At 53.9% G+C, this 13,602-nt stretch overlaps 4 protein-coding genes across 29 annotated transcripts in view; 2 read left to right on the plus strand and 2 right to left on the minus strand.

Annotated features, from left to right (window-relative positions):
* RHBDF1 (rhomboid 5 homolog 1) overlaps positions 1 to 6,734 on the plus strand; it is a 59,562-nt gene extending 52,828 nt beyond the window's left edge. For all 22 annotated transcript variants that reach the window (XM_086854431.1, XM_023936557.2, XM_086854429.1 and 19 more), the window contains 10 exons: positions 155 to 266; positions 1,127 to 1,201; positions 1,742 to 1,903; positions 2,009 to 2,109; positions 2,721 to 2,784; positions 3,206 to 3,300; positions 4,212 to 4,287; positions 4,779 to 4,879; positions 5,136 to 5,289; positions 5,976 to 6,734. In XM_086854431.1, coding sequence (XP_086710557.1) covers positions 155 to 266; positions 1,127 to 1,201; positions 1,742 to 1,903; positions 2,009 to 2,109; positions 2,721 to 2,784; positions 3,206 to 3,300; positions 4,212 to 4,287; positions 4,779 to 4,879; positions 5,136 to 5,289; positions 5,976 to 6,395 — 1,360 coding nt within the window. In that variant the 3' untranslated portion in view covers positions 6,396 to 6,734. The remainder of the gene's footprint in view (positions 1 to 154; positions 267 to 1,126; positions 1,202 to 1,741; positions 1,904 to 2,008; positions 2,110 to 2,720; positions 2,785 to 3,205; positions 3,301 to 4,211; positions 4,288 to 4,778; positions 4,880 to 5,135; positions 5,290 to 5,975) is intronic.
* Positions 6,735 to 6,858: 124 nt separating this feature from the next.
* On the minus strand, positions 6,859 to 9,513 carry SNRNP25 (small nuclear ribonucleoprotein U11/U12 subunit 25). Of its 2 annotated transcripts, XM_086854471.1 has the most exons (6): positions 9,381 to 9,513; positions 9,221 to 9,311; positions 9,040 to 9,145; positions 8,881 to 8,955; positions 7,868 to 7,929; positions 6,859 to 7,049 (listed from the first exon to the last, which is right to left on the minus strand). In XM_086854471.1, the coding sequence occupies exons 1-5, from the start codon at positions 9,504 to 9,506 to the stop codon at positions 7,875 to 7,877; spliced, it is 453 nt and encodes a 150-aa protein (XP_086710597.1). In that variant the 5' UTR covers positions 9,507 to 9,513; the 3' UTR covers positions 6,859 to 7,049; positions 7,868 to 7,874. The 2 variants fall into 2 exon arrangements, with proteins under 2 accessions (XP_086710597.1, XP_086710596.1); XM_086854470.1 differs by having other exon boundaries at positions 9,221 to 9,506.
* Positions 9,514 to 9,522: 9 nt separating this feature from the next.
* POLR3K (RNA polymerase III subunit K) lies at positions 9,523 to 10,106 on the plus strand. Its single transcript, XM_086854472.1, has 3 exons — positions 9,523 to 9,652; positions 9,765 to 9,852; positions 9,923 to 10,106. The coding sequence occupies exons 1-3, from the start codon at positions 9,542 to 9,544 to the stop codon at positions 10,048 to 10,050; spliced, it is 327 nt and encodes a 108-aa protein (XP_086710598.1). The 5' UTR covers positions 9,523 to 9,541; the 3' UTR covers positions 10,051 to 10,106.
* Positions 10,107 to 10,468: 362 nt separating this feature from the next.
* The window catches only part of GTF3C1 (general transcription factor IIIC subunit 1), a 37,850-nt gene continuing 34,716 nt past the window's right edge, over positions 10,469 to 13,602 (minus strand). For all 4 annotated transcript variants that reach the window (XM_086854374.1, XM_086854373.1, XM_086854375.1 and 1 more), the window contains 3 exons: positions 12,973 to 13,012; positions 12,118 to 12,310; positions 10,469 to 10,854 (listed from right to left, as the gene is read on the minus strand). In XM_086854374.1, the coding sequence (XP_086710500.1) occupies positions 10,633 to 10,854; positions 12,118 to 12,310; positions 12,973 to 13,012 (455 nt within the window). In that variant the 3' untranslated portion in view covers positions 10,469 to 10,632. The remainder of the gene's footprint in view (positions 10,855 to 12,117; positions 12,311 to 12,972; positions 13,013 to 13,602) is intronic.

The raw sequence follows: 13,602 nt of genomic DNA on the forward strand, positions 1-13,602 counted from the left end.
GGTCATTGCCTCCTGTCCTGTGCACTCCTAGGTGATCCTGGCCGTCTGCCCCAGATTTTGGTGAGGTTTCTGGGGGAAAACAGCAATCCCCTCTCTTGTGTTAATAGATGTCATATGCCTGTGTTTCTGATCGTTTCCCCTTCCCTCCATCCAGGCCTTTCTTCACTTACTGGGTGACCTTTGTGCATTCACTCATCACCATCCTCGCTGTGTGCATCTACGGCATCGCCCCTGTGGGGTTCTCACAGCATGAAACTGTTGATTCAGTAAGTGAATCCCCCTGATGTGCCTGGAGTGTGATCGAGTTTCAGCCCTCAGCTGTTGTGTCACAGCAAACCGGCTCTGTGCCTCCTGGGCTGGCTGCTGGCTGTGCAGCCCTGGGGGACTGCCTGGAGGCTCTCTGGGAGCCCCCACACCTCCTCCTCTCCCTCCTGCAGCCACGTTGCTCCTGATGTCAGGTTATATCTGACACACAGCACCGTGGCTGTGCTGGCAGCACTTCCACACAGCTTGTTCCCCTCCTGGTGGAGACCAGAAGGATGATCAGGGTAGGGAAATACTTCCAACTTGAGCTAAGTTTTCACAGCAGTTGTAGGATTTAGGAGCAAAATAGACTTGTGTGACTTTGGGAGCTGATCTTGAAGCTGTTTGTAGCCTTCCCACCCCTTGTTAAAGGTTCCTGGGGTACAGATACCTCTACAGCCACGTCTCTGCTCCATGCAGGAGATGTTCTGGGGAGCATCTCAGCTCCATATCTGACAGCTTTCAGAGCACTGCCACCAGCACCTGGACCTGCACTGCCTATGGGTGCTGCCTGTGCTGCTCTGTGGAGCTTTGTGCAGGCTCAGGCCACTCCAAGGGCTCCAGACCCTGGGATTTCTTGAAAGTTTTTCTTGAAGTAGCCAGAGATAGACATTTTAAATGAAACCTTAACATGAAGGTGCCCACATCGTGATGGGGCTTTACATGTGATCCTGCAGAAGACCAGTTGGAGAAAGCTGTGGGTCCTGTCATTGGCTGTGGGGATTCCTGTTCATCCTGGGGGCTGTTTTCAGCACTCCCTGCTGCTTGCCCTGGTGACCCTGGGGGCTGGGGCTCACAGGGCTCTTGCTTTCTCTCCTTGTAGGTTTTGCGAAACAGAGGGGTTTATGAAAATGTCAAATATGTTCAGCAGGAAAACTTCTGGATCGGCCCCAGCTCAGTGAGTGCCATTGGTGGGACTGTTAGTGGGTGGATGGGGGTCTGTGTGCTGCAGCTGTGCCACCCCATGGAGCAGAGCCCTCTGCTGCTTGCAGCTCACGGATCTGCTGTCACTGCCAGGGAGCAGCAGCCCTGCCACCCCCAACTGCCCTGCAGAATGGGTGCCTGGAGGTTGGGATGGACCTTGCACGCTGTTCCTACAAAGACAGGCACGGGGTTAGAAAAAGTGCAGAAGTTGTATGGTGTGTGACAGCTTTCCTGATGCCATTCCTCTGGGAAAGATGAAAATTAAGAGGAAACATGACAAAGTTTTCTTTCCCAGCCACAGTGCTAGCCTTCCTGGGGCTATGGGCAAAGAAATCCCTGAACTTTTGTTCTGGAATTGTCTCCAAAGCAAATATGGAGAATGTGCATGCTGTGTGTTGGGCTTCATCATGCAGGACTTGTCCCTGGCTCTCGAGTCTGCAGTTCCCCCAGCCTGTTCTGCCCAGGCAATCATTGCCAGTCCCTTGGCTGAGCTGAGTGTTTCCATCTCTGCCAGGAGGCCCTGATCCACCTGGGGGCCAAGTTCTCCCCGTGCATGAGGCAGGACCAGCAGGTGCACAGCTTCATCAGCGCCAAACGGGAGAAGGAGAAGCACTCGGCGTGCTGCGTGCGCAACGACAAGTCAGGCTGCGTGCAGACCTCGGAGGAGGAGTGCTCAGTGAGTGCCATGGCCCTTTCCTGCCAGTCCTGCAGGGGCAGGGCCACTTCTGCTGATGTCTCTTTTCTCTGGGCTTCATGGTGACACCTCTCCTCTCTCCTGCAGTCCACGCTGGCTGTGTGGGTGAAGTGGCCCCATCACCCCAGCACTCCGATGCTGGCAGGAAACAAGAGGCAGTTCGGCTCTGTTTGTCATCAGGACCCCAGGTAGGTCCTGCCTGGCCCAGCTGCCATCCTTGGAGGGGCAGGGCTGCTGTAGAGTCAGTCCCAGGCCAGTGGATTGCTGGATGAGGCAGCAGCTACTCTGGAGGGCTGTGGGGCAGTGATGTCCCTACACTGCAGGGGAGGCTGATGCAGGCTGTGATCATATTTCTGCTCACCCCTGGTCTCTGTTGTGGGCTGCTCACCTGAACAGTGGCCTGTTGTGAGCTGTGGGTGCCTTCCTCAACCTTCTCCTCCTCCTCACCTGCTCGCTGTGGAGTGCAGCAGTCAGGAGCCTAGCACGCCTCTGTCCAGGAGCCCTGGGTGTGCTGCTGGGTGCCCTGGCACAGGCACTGATGTAGAGCTGAAATCAGCTGAATTCCTGCCCCTGGGGTGTGCCCACCTGGAAAGGATCTAGTTTGTTGCTGGGCAGCTGTGTGCTTTCTGTGATCTCTGTTGGAAGAAGGCTGAGGCTGATCTGGTCTAAGGTGTCAGTGTCAGCACCCAGGGACACAGGGAGCTGTGGAATGGCAGCCTGGGCACAGGCAGAGTGTGGAGATCCTAGCTGGTGCTGGGGAAGGGTATTTCTGAGGCTGATCTGTGCTTTGTTGCTGCAGGGTGTGTGAGCAGCCAGCCTCGATGGAGCCGCACGAGTGGCCAGATGACATCACCAAGTGGCCGGTGAGCATGGCCAGAGGCACAGGGCCTGCAGGGCAGCTGAAGGGTGGCATTTGCATCCCCTGTGCACAGCCCCAGCTGCGCTGGTGGGAGGGCAGAGCTTCTGCTGCTTGTCACAAACACCAGCTCAGGGCAGCTGTGCTCTGCCCAGCCAAGGCTCAAAGGCCTCCAACAACAGAAGTTGTCCTGTGCCAGCTAAAGCCCCTGTATCCTGTCAGGGTAACAGGGAGATGGAAACCAGCTCAGCCTCAGGCTGCAGAGGAGGTGTCACCTGATGCTCAGGCAGCTGGAGCATCAGGCACTGTCCTGCTGTCAGAGGGAGCTGTGTCTGGGATCTGGCTTCTTCCCAAGGGGCTGTTTTGATTTTACCCAGCCAGCAAGCAAAGCTGTGGTTGTCTGACTGCAGCCTGTTGTTGTTTTCCAGATCTGCACAAAAAACAGTGCTGGGAATTACACCAACCACCTCCACATGGACTGTGTGATTACGGGCCGGCCCTGCTGCATTGGGACCAAGGGAAGGTAGTGAGTTTTACCTGAATGGAGGGGCTGGGTGTTGGGGTGAGACACAGGGCCTTTTCAGGTGGTAGACACAGCCATTTGGCCTCCTTGTCCTTTCCACACACAGCCCAGAGCCCTGCTAGGAAGGGCTGGACAGAGAGCCATGACAGGTCTGGCAGATGGAGCAGGAGTCTGGGATGAGCAGGAGTTAACAGCCAGCTTGAGTCTGTGGCACAGCAGAGAACCTCACTCCACTGCTCCTGCAGTATGGAGGGATTTGGGTACCAGTTTGGAGGGACTGAATAATTCTGCTGGGGAGTCCTGCACTTTTCCTTAGGAATGGCCAGCTTGTTCCTGACAGGCTCTATTGTCCCCAGCCTGCAGTCCCTGGGTACTCAAAGGAGATGCTGGGAAATGACCCACTCTGGGTTTGCAAAAGAGGAGAATGCTGGTTTTCTCATATTATCCCTGAGCTTGAGTAGTAACCCAGTGCTTGGGCTTGGCTTTCCCTGCTAGGGAGAAAAATGTGTGGCTGCCCCAAGGAGCTTCTCTGTCCCTGAAAGTCATGACCGGGACACTCTTGACATAGCCCCCCCTTCCCCTGTATCAGCTGCAGACGCACAAGACTCCCCCAGTCTGAGGCACAGCTTCCCCAGGCTCTGGTGCTTCTTCCCAGCTCCAAACAGCAGCTTTAGGACCTGCCTTGGAGCCCTGGCATGCGGGTCTGTGGAGGCATTCCTGGAGGAGACGGGTGTGTGGAGAGGCACCGGGCTCAAATGGGAATTGGTGCCTTTGTTGAGACACTACAGCATGTCAGGAGCAGCTGAAGGCATCAGTTCTCATGGATGGGATGAGGAAAGGAGAGTGGGTGGCCTGGGAGGGCACAGGAATGATCCATTGTGCTTTCCATGTGCGACTTGTGCCTCCTGCAGGTGTGAAATAACCTCCCGGGAGTATTGTGAATTTATGCGGGGCTACTTCCATGAGGAGGCAACGCTCTGCTCTCAGGTAAGGGTGCAGCTGGGGGGGTTGTATGGCTGCCCTTCTCCCTCCAGGTGCCCCCAGCAGCTTGGCAGGACCTGGGGTGGCAGTGCTGCAGAGTAGGTGTGAGTCCTGTGTCCTGTCCCACCCTGAGCCTGGGGGAAGCTGCTGCTCCTGACTGGAGGGGCAGAGCTGGCTGCATGTGTCCTCCTTTGGGGGCCAGTTTGGGACTTGGGCTGGCAGCTGGTAAAGCCCAGCAAGGACCACTGAGAAAGCAGTGGGAGAAGAATCCACAGTCTGCTTTGTGGGTGAGCAGATGCCTCAGCTCTGGGTGCTGGGGTGAAAAATGAGTGCTTAAAGCTGCCACAGGGAAGGGATGGGGTCATAAAAATTCGTCTTGGAGACAAGGCTTGGGACTTGGTTCAACAGAGAAGTGAGAGGGGAGCCCCTCTTCCAGAGCTATCTGCAGCCTGCCCTGGGCTTGGAAAAGAGCCCCTCAACACCCACTTCTGCCCTAGGTGCACTGCATGGATGATGTCTGTGGGCTCCTTCCTTTCCTAAATCCAGAAGTCCCTGACCAGTTCTACCGCCTCTGGCTCTCGCTTTTCCTCCACGCTGGGTAAGCAGGGGTGTACAACTTCCACTGCTGGGGTGGGGGCACCCTCAGCCCCGGGATTGCTGTGAGGGTTGTGGCTGTCCCTTGTGGGGGACACAGGGATGCTGAGCTCTCTGCCAAGGTTTGCCATCCCGTGTTTGTAGGGAGGGATTAGCCACATGGGTAAGGCCAGAGCAGGAACTCTCAGCAAGGCTGGGGACAGAACACAGGGGTGACTTCAGTGGCTGCTGCTTCAGCTCCTGTACTCTGCACTTGGCAGGATCCTGCACTGTCTGGTTTCAGTCTGTTTCCAAATGACGATCCTGCGGGACCTAGAGAAGCTGGCAGGATGGCACCGCATCTCTATCATCTACCTTCTCAGTGGCATCACTGGGAACCTTGCCAGTGCAATATTTCTACCCTACAGAGCAGAGGTGGGTCTCCTGCAGCCCAGGGTCCTGGTAACTTGCCCTGAGCACAACCCTTCTCTACATTCCTGTGCCTCTGTGGCTGAGGCAGAGCCAGCAGAGCTGGGCTCACCACTGCAGCCTTGGCACTTGTAGCTCCATGGCACCACACTGTCATTAACTCCTGAGCAGCAACACCCCCGGGGTACCATGGGCCTTCCAGGCCTGGGCTGGCTGCAGGAAAAAGGCTGCCTCTCATAACAGATGGGGGATTGTCCAACCACAGGGAGAGAGAGGCCCCAGGCAGGCTTAAAATCAAGTGCTGTAGCTGGTGTCAGACACTCCATGTGAGAGTGGCACAGAGCAGAGCTCACCTTGCCCACAGGAGACTGCTTGGCTGGGTCTGCAGGACTGCCAGCTCCTTTCATGAGGAAAACTGCATGGTGGGTGGGGGGAGCCAGGAGATGGCCTTCAAGGGCTTCTTCCCTCTGGCAACTTGAACCAGATGGACCCTCTTTAGCCTCACACCTTGATCCTAAATCCAGGCAGGCCCCTTTACTCCTGGCACCCTGTTATATGGATGAAGTTGCAGTCTCTCTGCCAGGAACCACTGAACAGGAATTGAGTAAGAAGTGACTAATTCCTGCAGCTGATTAGAGAGGCCAGGCAGGTGGCACGAGCCTGACATTCTCTGTAATGCTCTTCTTCTGCAGGTTGGCCCTGCAGGATCCCAGTTTGGAATTCTGGCCTGTCTCTTTGTGGAGCTCTTCCAGAGTTGGCAAATCCTGGCACGCCCATGGAGGGCCTTCTTCAAGCTGCTGGCTGTGGTGCTCTTTCTTTTTGCCTTTGGCCTCCTGCCTTGGATTGATAATTTCGCTCACATTTCAGGATTTATCAGTGGTTTCTTCCTCTCCTTTGCCTTCCTGCCCTACATTAGCTTTGGGAAGTTTGATTTATATAGGAAACGATGCCAAATTATAGTTTTCCAGCTCATCTTCATTGCACTCTTCTCAGGACTGGTGATTCTGTTCTATTTCTACCCCATCAAATGCGAGTGGTGCGAGTTCCTCACTTGTATACCCTTCACAGACAAATTCTGCGAGAAATACGACCTGGATGCACAGCTCCACTGACAGCAAAGACTGGCTTCTCGAGCAGGCCCTGGAGATGGACTGTCTTTGCATTTGCTGTGCCAGTTCCATGGGGACAAAGCCTCTAATCCAGTGACACTTCTAACCCTGCCCATGGTTAATTTAAACTGTCTCCTTAGCACTTGGCAGGCATGGTTTGCCTTATCTCAGAAGACTCTGAAAAAACAGAATGTTTGTGCCTTGTTCAATTGTATTGAACCTTTTCTGCTGCCATTATTTTTATTACACTAGTTTCAATACTACATTTTTAACCAGAGTTGTTTACTACTGCTAAGGTGGTGATTAAATGGTGAGGTAGCGTTTTAGCTACTGTGAATTGTTCTGAGTAGTCTGTGCCTACCTTTGTTATTCAATCTCACTTCTGCTATTTCCTGTACCCTGTGGAGCACCCAAACCAGCCAGATACAGATCTGCAGCTGGAAATAAGGGCCTGAGGAGCCTCAGAAAACCAGAGGGCCTCTTTAATCCTTGGAATCCACATACAGCTCAGAGGCAAACACCACAAACAGCAACTGTAAAAACACGAGAATGTCCAGTCAGTGGAGTTTGTTCCTCTTTGAAGTGTGATAGCCTTCTCCTCCAGGAAGGTGCTGAATCCACAGTCTGGTCTTGGTAGGGCTGGGTTTTCTGCTCTCTCTGTTTAAGAAAGAAAATACTTGTCAGTGACAATAATTACTGCATGCTGGGCTCTTCTCACCACACTGCTGTGATGGTCCAGGAGGGATCAGCCACTGCCAGAGATGACTGCTGGTCACAGGCACCCTGGAAGAGGTGGCTGTTGTTAGGGCACACATTTTATTATACTGGATCTTGTAAATATGGCAGTGTTAAAAGAGGACTAAAAGGTAACTGTGGTCTAAAAGGAACAGTTTTTTAACCCAGCTACCTGGAGCAGCAAAACAACACCGGGCTTAGGACAAGCTGCTCTTACCCCTGTTCTTCAGGCACTGTGACTGTTTTTAAAAGCATATTTTAAAACTTACAGAGCCTGAGAGTGTTGGCCCCATCGTGTATTTGTGTGCACAACTCTCTCAAAACAGCAGGATTAATACCAGAGCTATGTCTGCATGAGTTAGAAACACAGCCACACTCCTGACAATGATTTCCAGACATTCAGAAAGCCTAAAAGAAAGCAAGGTCCTGGAAGGAATCACAGCAGCAAAGGAACACTGTGTTTAATGAGTTTAAAGACAATGTAGAAGCAGATTGAGAGTCTAAACCTAGTCAGTTATTCCTGCTGCTGCTCCCACTCTCTGTTCCCTGGAGTAGCTGAGTTACCATTCCCTGCCCTGAGAGGAGCACAAACATTACCAGCATCTGGAACCAGGTGCCAGCCCTGTGCAGACGTTCAGAAATACTCTGCCAGCCAGCAGAGAGCAGCAGCATCAGCTCTGAGCCTCCACACCATGGCCTGGGGAAGATGGGGGAGCTCTTACTGGGCATTCGGGACTTACCCCAAGGTTACTTGCGGAGCTTCTTTATGAAGCTGACCTCATCCCGGTTCCTGATGCCGTACCTGGAGAGAGAGAGGCTGTTAACTGCCAGCTTCCCAGGAAAAACAACCTGTGAAACCCTATAGCTTCATCTTTCCCAGGGACAGATGGACTCCTACACTGTCATGCTGTGCTCTACTAGAGGACACATTAAAATTTTCACTTGTGTATGTGGGATGTGCTGCCAGCACTGAAGGATCTGCTCATCTGCCTTTAACTGCAACATCTGTCACTCAGGCTCACTCTTCCAAGGACAGCTTTGATTAGGGCTGTCTTGCTGTATTTTTAGTACTTCTGACCACCTTTTCTCACTGGCCTGCAACAGGCTGGCAGACCCAGCACTGCTGGGAAGTGCCTCATGCCTCCTCACCTCAAGAACGGGCAGGGAAACACAGGAATCACCTGTCTTGTTACCATACTGAGAGGTGGCTGAGCACCTCCAAAAATCAACACCCATCCTTGGGTTTCTTCACAGAATCCTGGAATTTTATGGGGTTGGAATGGACCTTACAGACCATCCAGTCCCAACACCCCTGCCATGGACACGCCACCCCTCACTGGACCAGGTTCCTCAAAGCCTTGTCTAACCTGGCTTTGACCACTGCCAGGGCTGGGGCATCCACAACTTCCCTGGGCAGTTCCTGTTCCCTGTTCCTTCCTATCCCACATCTGTGCCGAGCTGAGTAACAGTAACCATTCTGCAGGAGTTTGGGACAGATGGCCAAGGGTTCTGTGGGCTGGTCTGAACTGGCTGAACCCAGCACAGGACAGCGGTGGCTGAAGAACCCCCTAAGGCCATCCTGACCTGCAGAGAGCCTCAGCCTGCCTGTCCCACTTCTGTGGGCAGTGCCGTCTCACCTCCCAGCCGCTTTCCAGCACAGGACCCCCTGACCCAGGGCACGGCCTCGCACCTCAGCCCAGCCCCTGGGGATGCTGCGTGGGCTCCTCTCAGCCCCCAGAGCTCAGTTACTCACTCTCTCAGCTTCTTCCTGTCATCCGCCAGCTTTTCTCCATTGTACGTTAGGTGGTACGTCCTCCAGATGTACTTCCTGGGGGAAAAGCACTCAGGGGGAGCCGCGGGAGGGGGTCTGGGGTGGGATGCGCTCCCGAGCCGCCCGCCCGGCCCCTCTCACCAGCTCAGGTGCTGGACACCGCCCTGCCGGGCCTGCCTCAGCTGGATGTGCCTCCGCAGCGCCTTCTTCAGCTCCAGCACCGAGGCGTTCTGCACCACCACCACGGCTGCGGGGCGGGGAGAGCCGGCTCAGGCCCGCCCGCCGCGCCCCGGGCCCCCGCCCGCCCCGGCCCCGCACGCACGCACGGTCTCGCCGTCCGCCTTGCACACCCGCACCGTCATGGCCTGCCCGTACTCCAGGGCCACCTGCGAGCCGATCTCCTCCGCCGTCACCTGCGGGCGAGTGAGACGGCCGTGAGCCCTGCCCCGCCGGCCCGGCCCGGCCCCGCGCCCCGGGCGCACCTGCGGGGGGAGGTCGCAGAGCAGCGGGTCCTGCAGCAGCCGCGCCAGCGCCGCCTGGAACAGCTCCAGCACCTCGGCGTGCGCCAGCTCCTCCGCCGGCTCCTCCGCCGGCTGCTCGGCCGCCATCGCCGGAAGGGGCGGGCGGCGCGGCGGAACCGGCGATGCTGCTCTTCTGCCCGGCCTGCGGGAACGTGCTGGTGGCCGAGGAGGGGCCGCGCTGCCACCGCTTCGCCTGCACCACCTGTCCCTACGTGCGCAACGTCACGCGGAAGGTACCGGGGGGCGCGGGGGGCGCGGGGGCGGCTCGGGGCGGGGGCCCGGGGCCCGGTGAGCGCTGCCCGGGGCCCCCGTGCCCGCTGAGGGCTCCCGGTGCCGCTCCCGCAGGTGACGAGCAGGAAATACCCGCGGCTGAAGGAGGTGGACGATGTGCTGGGCGGCGCCGCGGCCTGGGAGAACGTGGACTCCACGGCAGGTAGGGCCGGGCCGCGGGGCCGCGGGGGCTCGCTCTGCCCCGCCCGCCCCTCACGGCGTTGTCCCCGCAGAGCCGTGCCCCAAGTGCGAGCACCCCCGCGCCTACTTCATGCAGATCCAGACGCGCTCGGCCGACGAGCCCATGACCACCTTCTACAAGTGCTGCAACCCGCAGTGCGGGCACCGCTGGCGGGACTGAGGGGCCGCGGGGAGCGGGGCCGCGGCTCCTGCAATAAACGAGGCTCTGCCGGCAAACCAGCGGCTGCTGCGTGGTTCCTTTGGGCCTGGCAGGGATGGGGAACGGGCTCCGGCCCGGAGCTGCGGCCCCGGGCAGGGCAGCGGGGATAAAGCCGTGCTGGGAACAGACGGGCCTGGCGGTGACCCAGCTGAAGCACGGTGAGGAAAGCCCAGCCCCGGGGAGCTGCTGTGCCACGGCACAGAAGGCAAAGCAGAGGTGAAGCGATGACGCTGTGGCCTTCAACAGAGCCAAAAAGGAGAAAAAGAGGCCTTTGCTGTGACCTGTGAAAAACCTGTCACTTAAGGCACAAACTACAAACTATACACTGCAAGCAATAATCGATAAAAGGAGATGTACTGCAAGTAGGATCACGTATTACTTGTGTTTTAACACCAAGCTTTATTCTCAGTTTAAATACGTTCAGAAGTAAAAAGGATAAATAATTTAATAAAAACATGACGGAGCACAAATTGTAACATTTAATCTGCATGAGCACTCTCTCCCACGGGCTAAGCCAATTTCAAATGATCAGCTTTACCCTTTCTATACAGGGATAATCTGCACCCATTTATTCCAGTTCATGTCGCAGGGGAAGACTCTCCCCAGCCTGAGAGTACAATCTATTGTGGGCTCGTAGTAGATGGTTGGGCTTTCACTCAGTTTGGGATTCTGTAGTTGTTCTTCCACCGTTGGCTGAGAAAAGAGTGACACTGGGGATGGCTTTTTCATGTAGAATCGTCTGATGCAACCAAGAGTTTCCAGGCCCTGCAAAAACATTCACGTATTTTAATTTGGCCAGTTGCAAAAAAAAAAAAAAAAAAAAAAATTAAAATAAAAAGCTGTGAATGTTGCTCTATCTACAGTGTTCTCAGAAATTTATACAAAAAGTAGCTTCACTTGAGCCCCTGAGGAGCCCCTGGTTACACACAAAACTAAAAAGGATAAACAGCTTAACAAAAACATGCAGGCTCCGGCTATAGCTGGATGTATTTAGCTACTTTCAAGCACAGTGATTGATACATGGTTACTGACACAGACCGTGATCAGCAAGAGATGTCAACATTTAGGACCAGTTACAAAAAATCTAAGGTGATGCCTTAGATTAATCTAGATGTCAATCCCAGACTTCTGTGCCAGTCTATATTAATGGTTAATAGGTGTATGACAAACTCTGTCCATGGTTTCAAAACCAGTTCTTAGTGAATTCATTGGCACAGAATTTAGATCGAAGTTCTCCACTCTGTAAAATGCAGAGGTAATTAATTGCTTGATTTTGTGGGTTTGAATTCACATTTCCCAGGAATCCCTACTGGAACACCCAGAACAGGATACCCATGAATGGCAACACTCCCAGCTGGCACTGTCACCACGGGGTACAAGCCCTGGGGAAGAAGTGGCACATGGACACTGGAAAATGGATTTCCAGTTAGCAGGGAAGTCATGCCTTTGGGAAGGGTCTGCTTGAGATTCTGAGTATTTAGAGGAAAAAAAAATAGAAATCAAAGTTCCATGTCCAAAGTAGCAGTGGTGGCAATCGAATGTCAAAATGTGGGAACAAAATTATAAGAAACTCAAAATTTTCTTGCCGTCTTTTGTTTGACAATTAAGGACCTGTAGGCAGGTCAGATTTACACATTATCTAGCACAGACATGTTTCAGTTTGATTCTCATGGAAGATTACCCATCTAGAAAGTATATAAGAAAAAAAAATTAAAAATACTTGGATTATCTGTGGTGATTGGGAGAAGGTTCTTTCCAACCCAAACTATTCCATGATCCTGTGATACCACTGCATTAAACAGTCAACCTAGTGTTTCATGTTGACAAGCCCCTTACCCAGACTTTCACCTCCCTGTACATACATTTCAGAAGCAATCTCAAACTGTAAGATCAGTGACAACACGGGTAAATCAGCCTTCCCTCCTCCCTCACTGCGTGCCTCGCTCTGCCTTTGGATAATTTGCACCCAAGGGAGCAGCAGGTTGTTCTCCCCATTTCCCTGTGCCTGCAGCGCTGTCCCTGCTGTACCTGCAGGATCTCCAGCACGGCCACGGGCTGCAGGACGCCGCTGTAGTGCTGCAGCAGCCCGGCCTGCGTCACGCCCGGCTTGGTCATCACGTGGTAGAGCACGGCCTCCATCATCCCCTTGCACACCGGCTTGTTCAGCTTCCCATCCACGGTCCTCCACGGCCTCCCGATGAAGCAAACGTCCTCACAGGCCCTGCCAAAGACACTCCAAACTCAGCTGGCAGCAATTCTTCGGGACAGGCTCCTCATCATTGCAATTGCTGCCTAACACAGGCTCTCCCCACACCCATTTTAATCCTGTGGCTGCTCTGAGCGAGGGTTGGTGCTGCTTTACCAAATCTGCATTTTTCACTAGGGGTTCACCCCTTTTAGCACCAGCAGCTGCCTTGGGTCTCGATGAGCAGGGAAGCTTTGCTCTAGTATCCTCCAAAAGTTATCCAAGACCTGCACCATGCAGCAGCAGTGCTCCGATGGGAAGAAAATTCCTAATTTTTAGCATTCTGGTGTCCAAAAGACATTCCCTGTGTGGAAATTCACATTTCTCATACTGCAGTTTCTCCAGGCCTTTCCTGGGCACTGGAAGCTGGCACAGGGCTTACTTGAGCAGTAAAATCAGTTTTGGTCCTCTGATATTTGGAGCTCGTTGGTTTTTGGGTAAAATTATCTATCAGAGACATTTTTTTCAGCATGCACAGGAGCACAATGAACATTAACAGGAACAATGGAGTGAGGTTTCTCCATCATCAATGCTCACTGCTCATCAGAGCACAAAACTGAGGTTTCCAAACCACTGCTTCCAGTACTCTTTAGGCAGTGCCAAGTGTTTGGTATTCTGCAGACATCTCTCTTACTCACCGGTCCCTGGCTGCCTGGGAGACATCTGTCATGGAGCTTCCTGGAAAGAAAAGGACACATATTTTCTAATTAACTCAAACTCCTTATCTAATGGAAGGAGAGTTAAAGGTGGCCAAGCTGTGAAGTGCAAGAGCTTGCTAAGGAAACCACAGCAGCAAACTACTCCACGTGCTGCTCTCAGTTTTGGGGAGCTCTGAGCTGCCCCTCTGCCCTGCCTACAGCACACTCCTCCCACAAACACATCTCTTTACTCAACCCCACTTTTTGTGGCTCCTTTCCCCAGTCCCAGCAGGTTTTACTCCTGGAAGTCTGGATGAACCATAGTGATTGTATGGGCTGAAAGAACTGAGCTTCACAGAGAGCTGTGCAGGGTCTCAGCCTGGAGCTCTCCCAGGGGTCTGGGTAACCTAAAGCTCCTGGAAATCAGAGGGAAGCTGGGCAGAACTCCAAGGAGCTGGACATGTGAATGCAAACTCAGGATTCCAGCAGGGCTCAGTTTCAAAGCAAAGGCTGTCTCTGCAACTCCCATTACATTATGTCATGGGTTTTAATTAGACAATTACTTAATGAGGTATTCCTACCACACCCAGAGGGTAACAGCTTTGGCTTAAGCACATGTAAACATTCACT

This window comes from Cyanistes caeruleus, chromosome 17 (genome assembly GCF_971803275.1).
Source record: "Cyanistes caeruleus chromosome 17, bCyaCae1.hap1.1, whole genome shotgun sequence".
Taxonomy (NCBI): Eukaryota; Metazoa; Chordata; class Aves; order Passeriformes; family Paridae; genus Cyanistes; species Cyanistes caeruleus.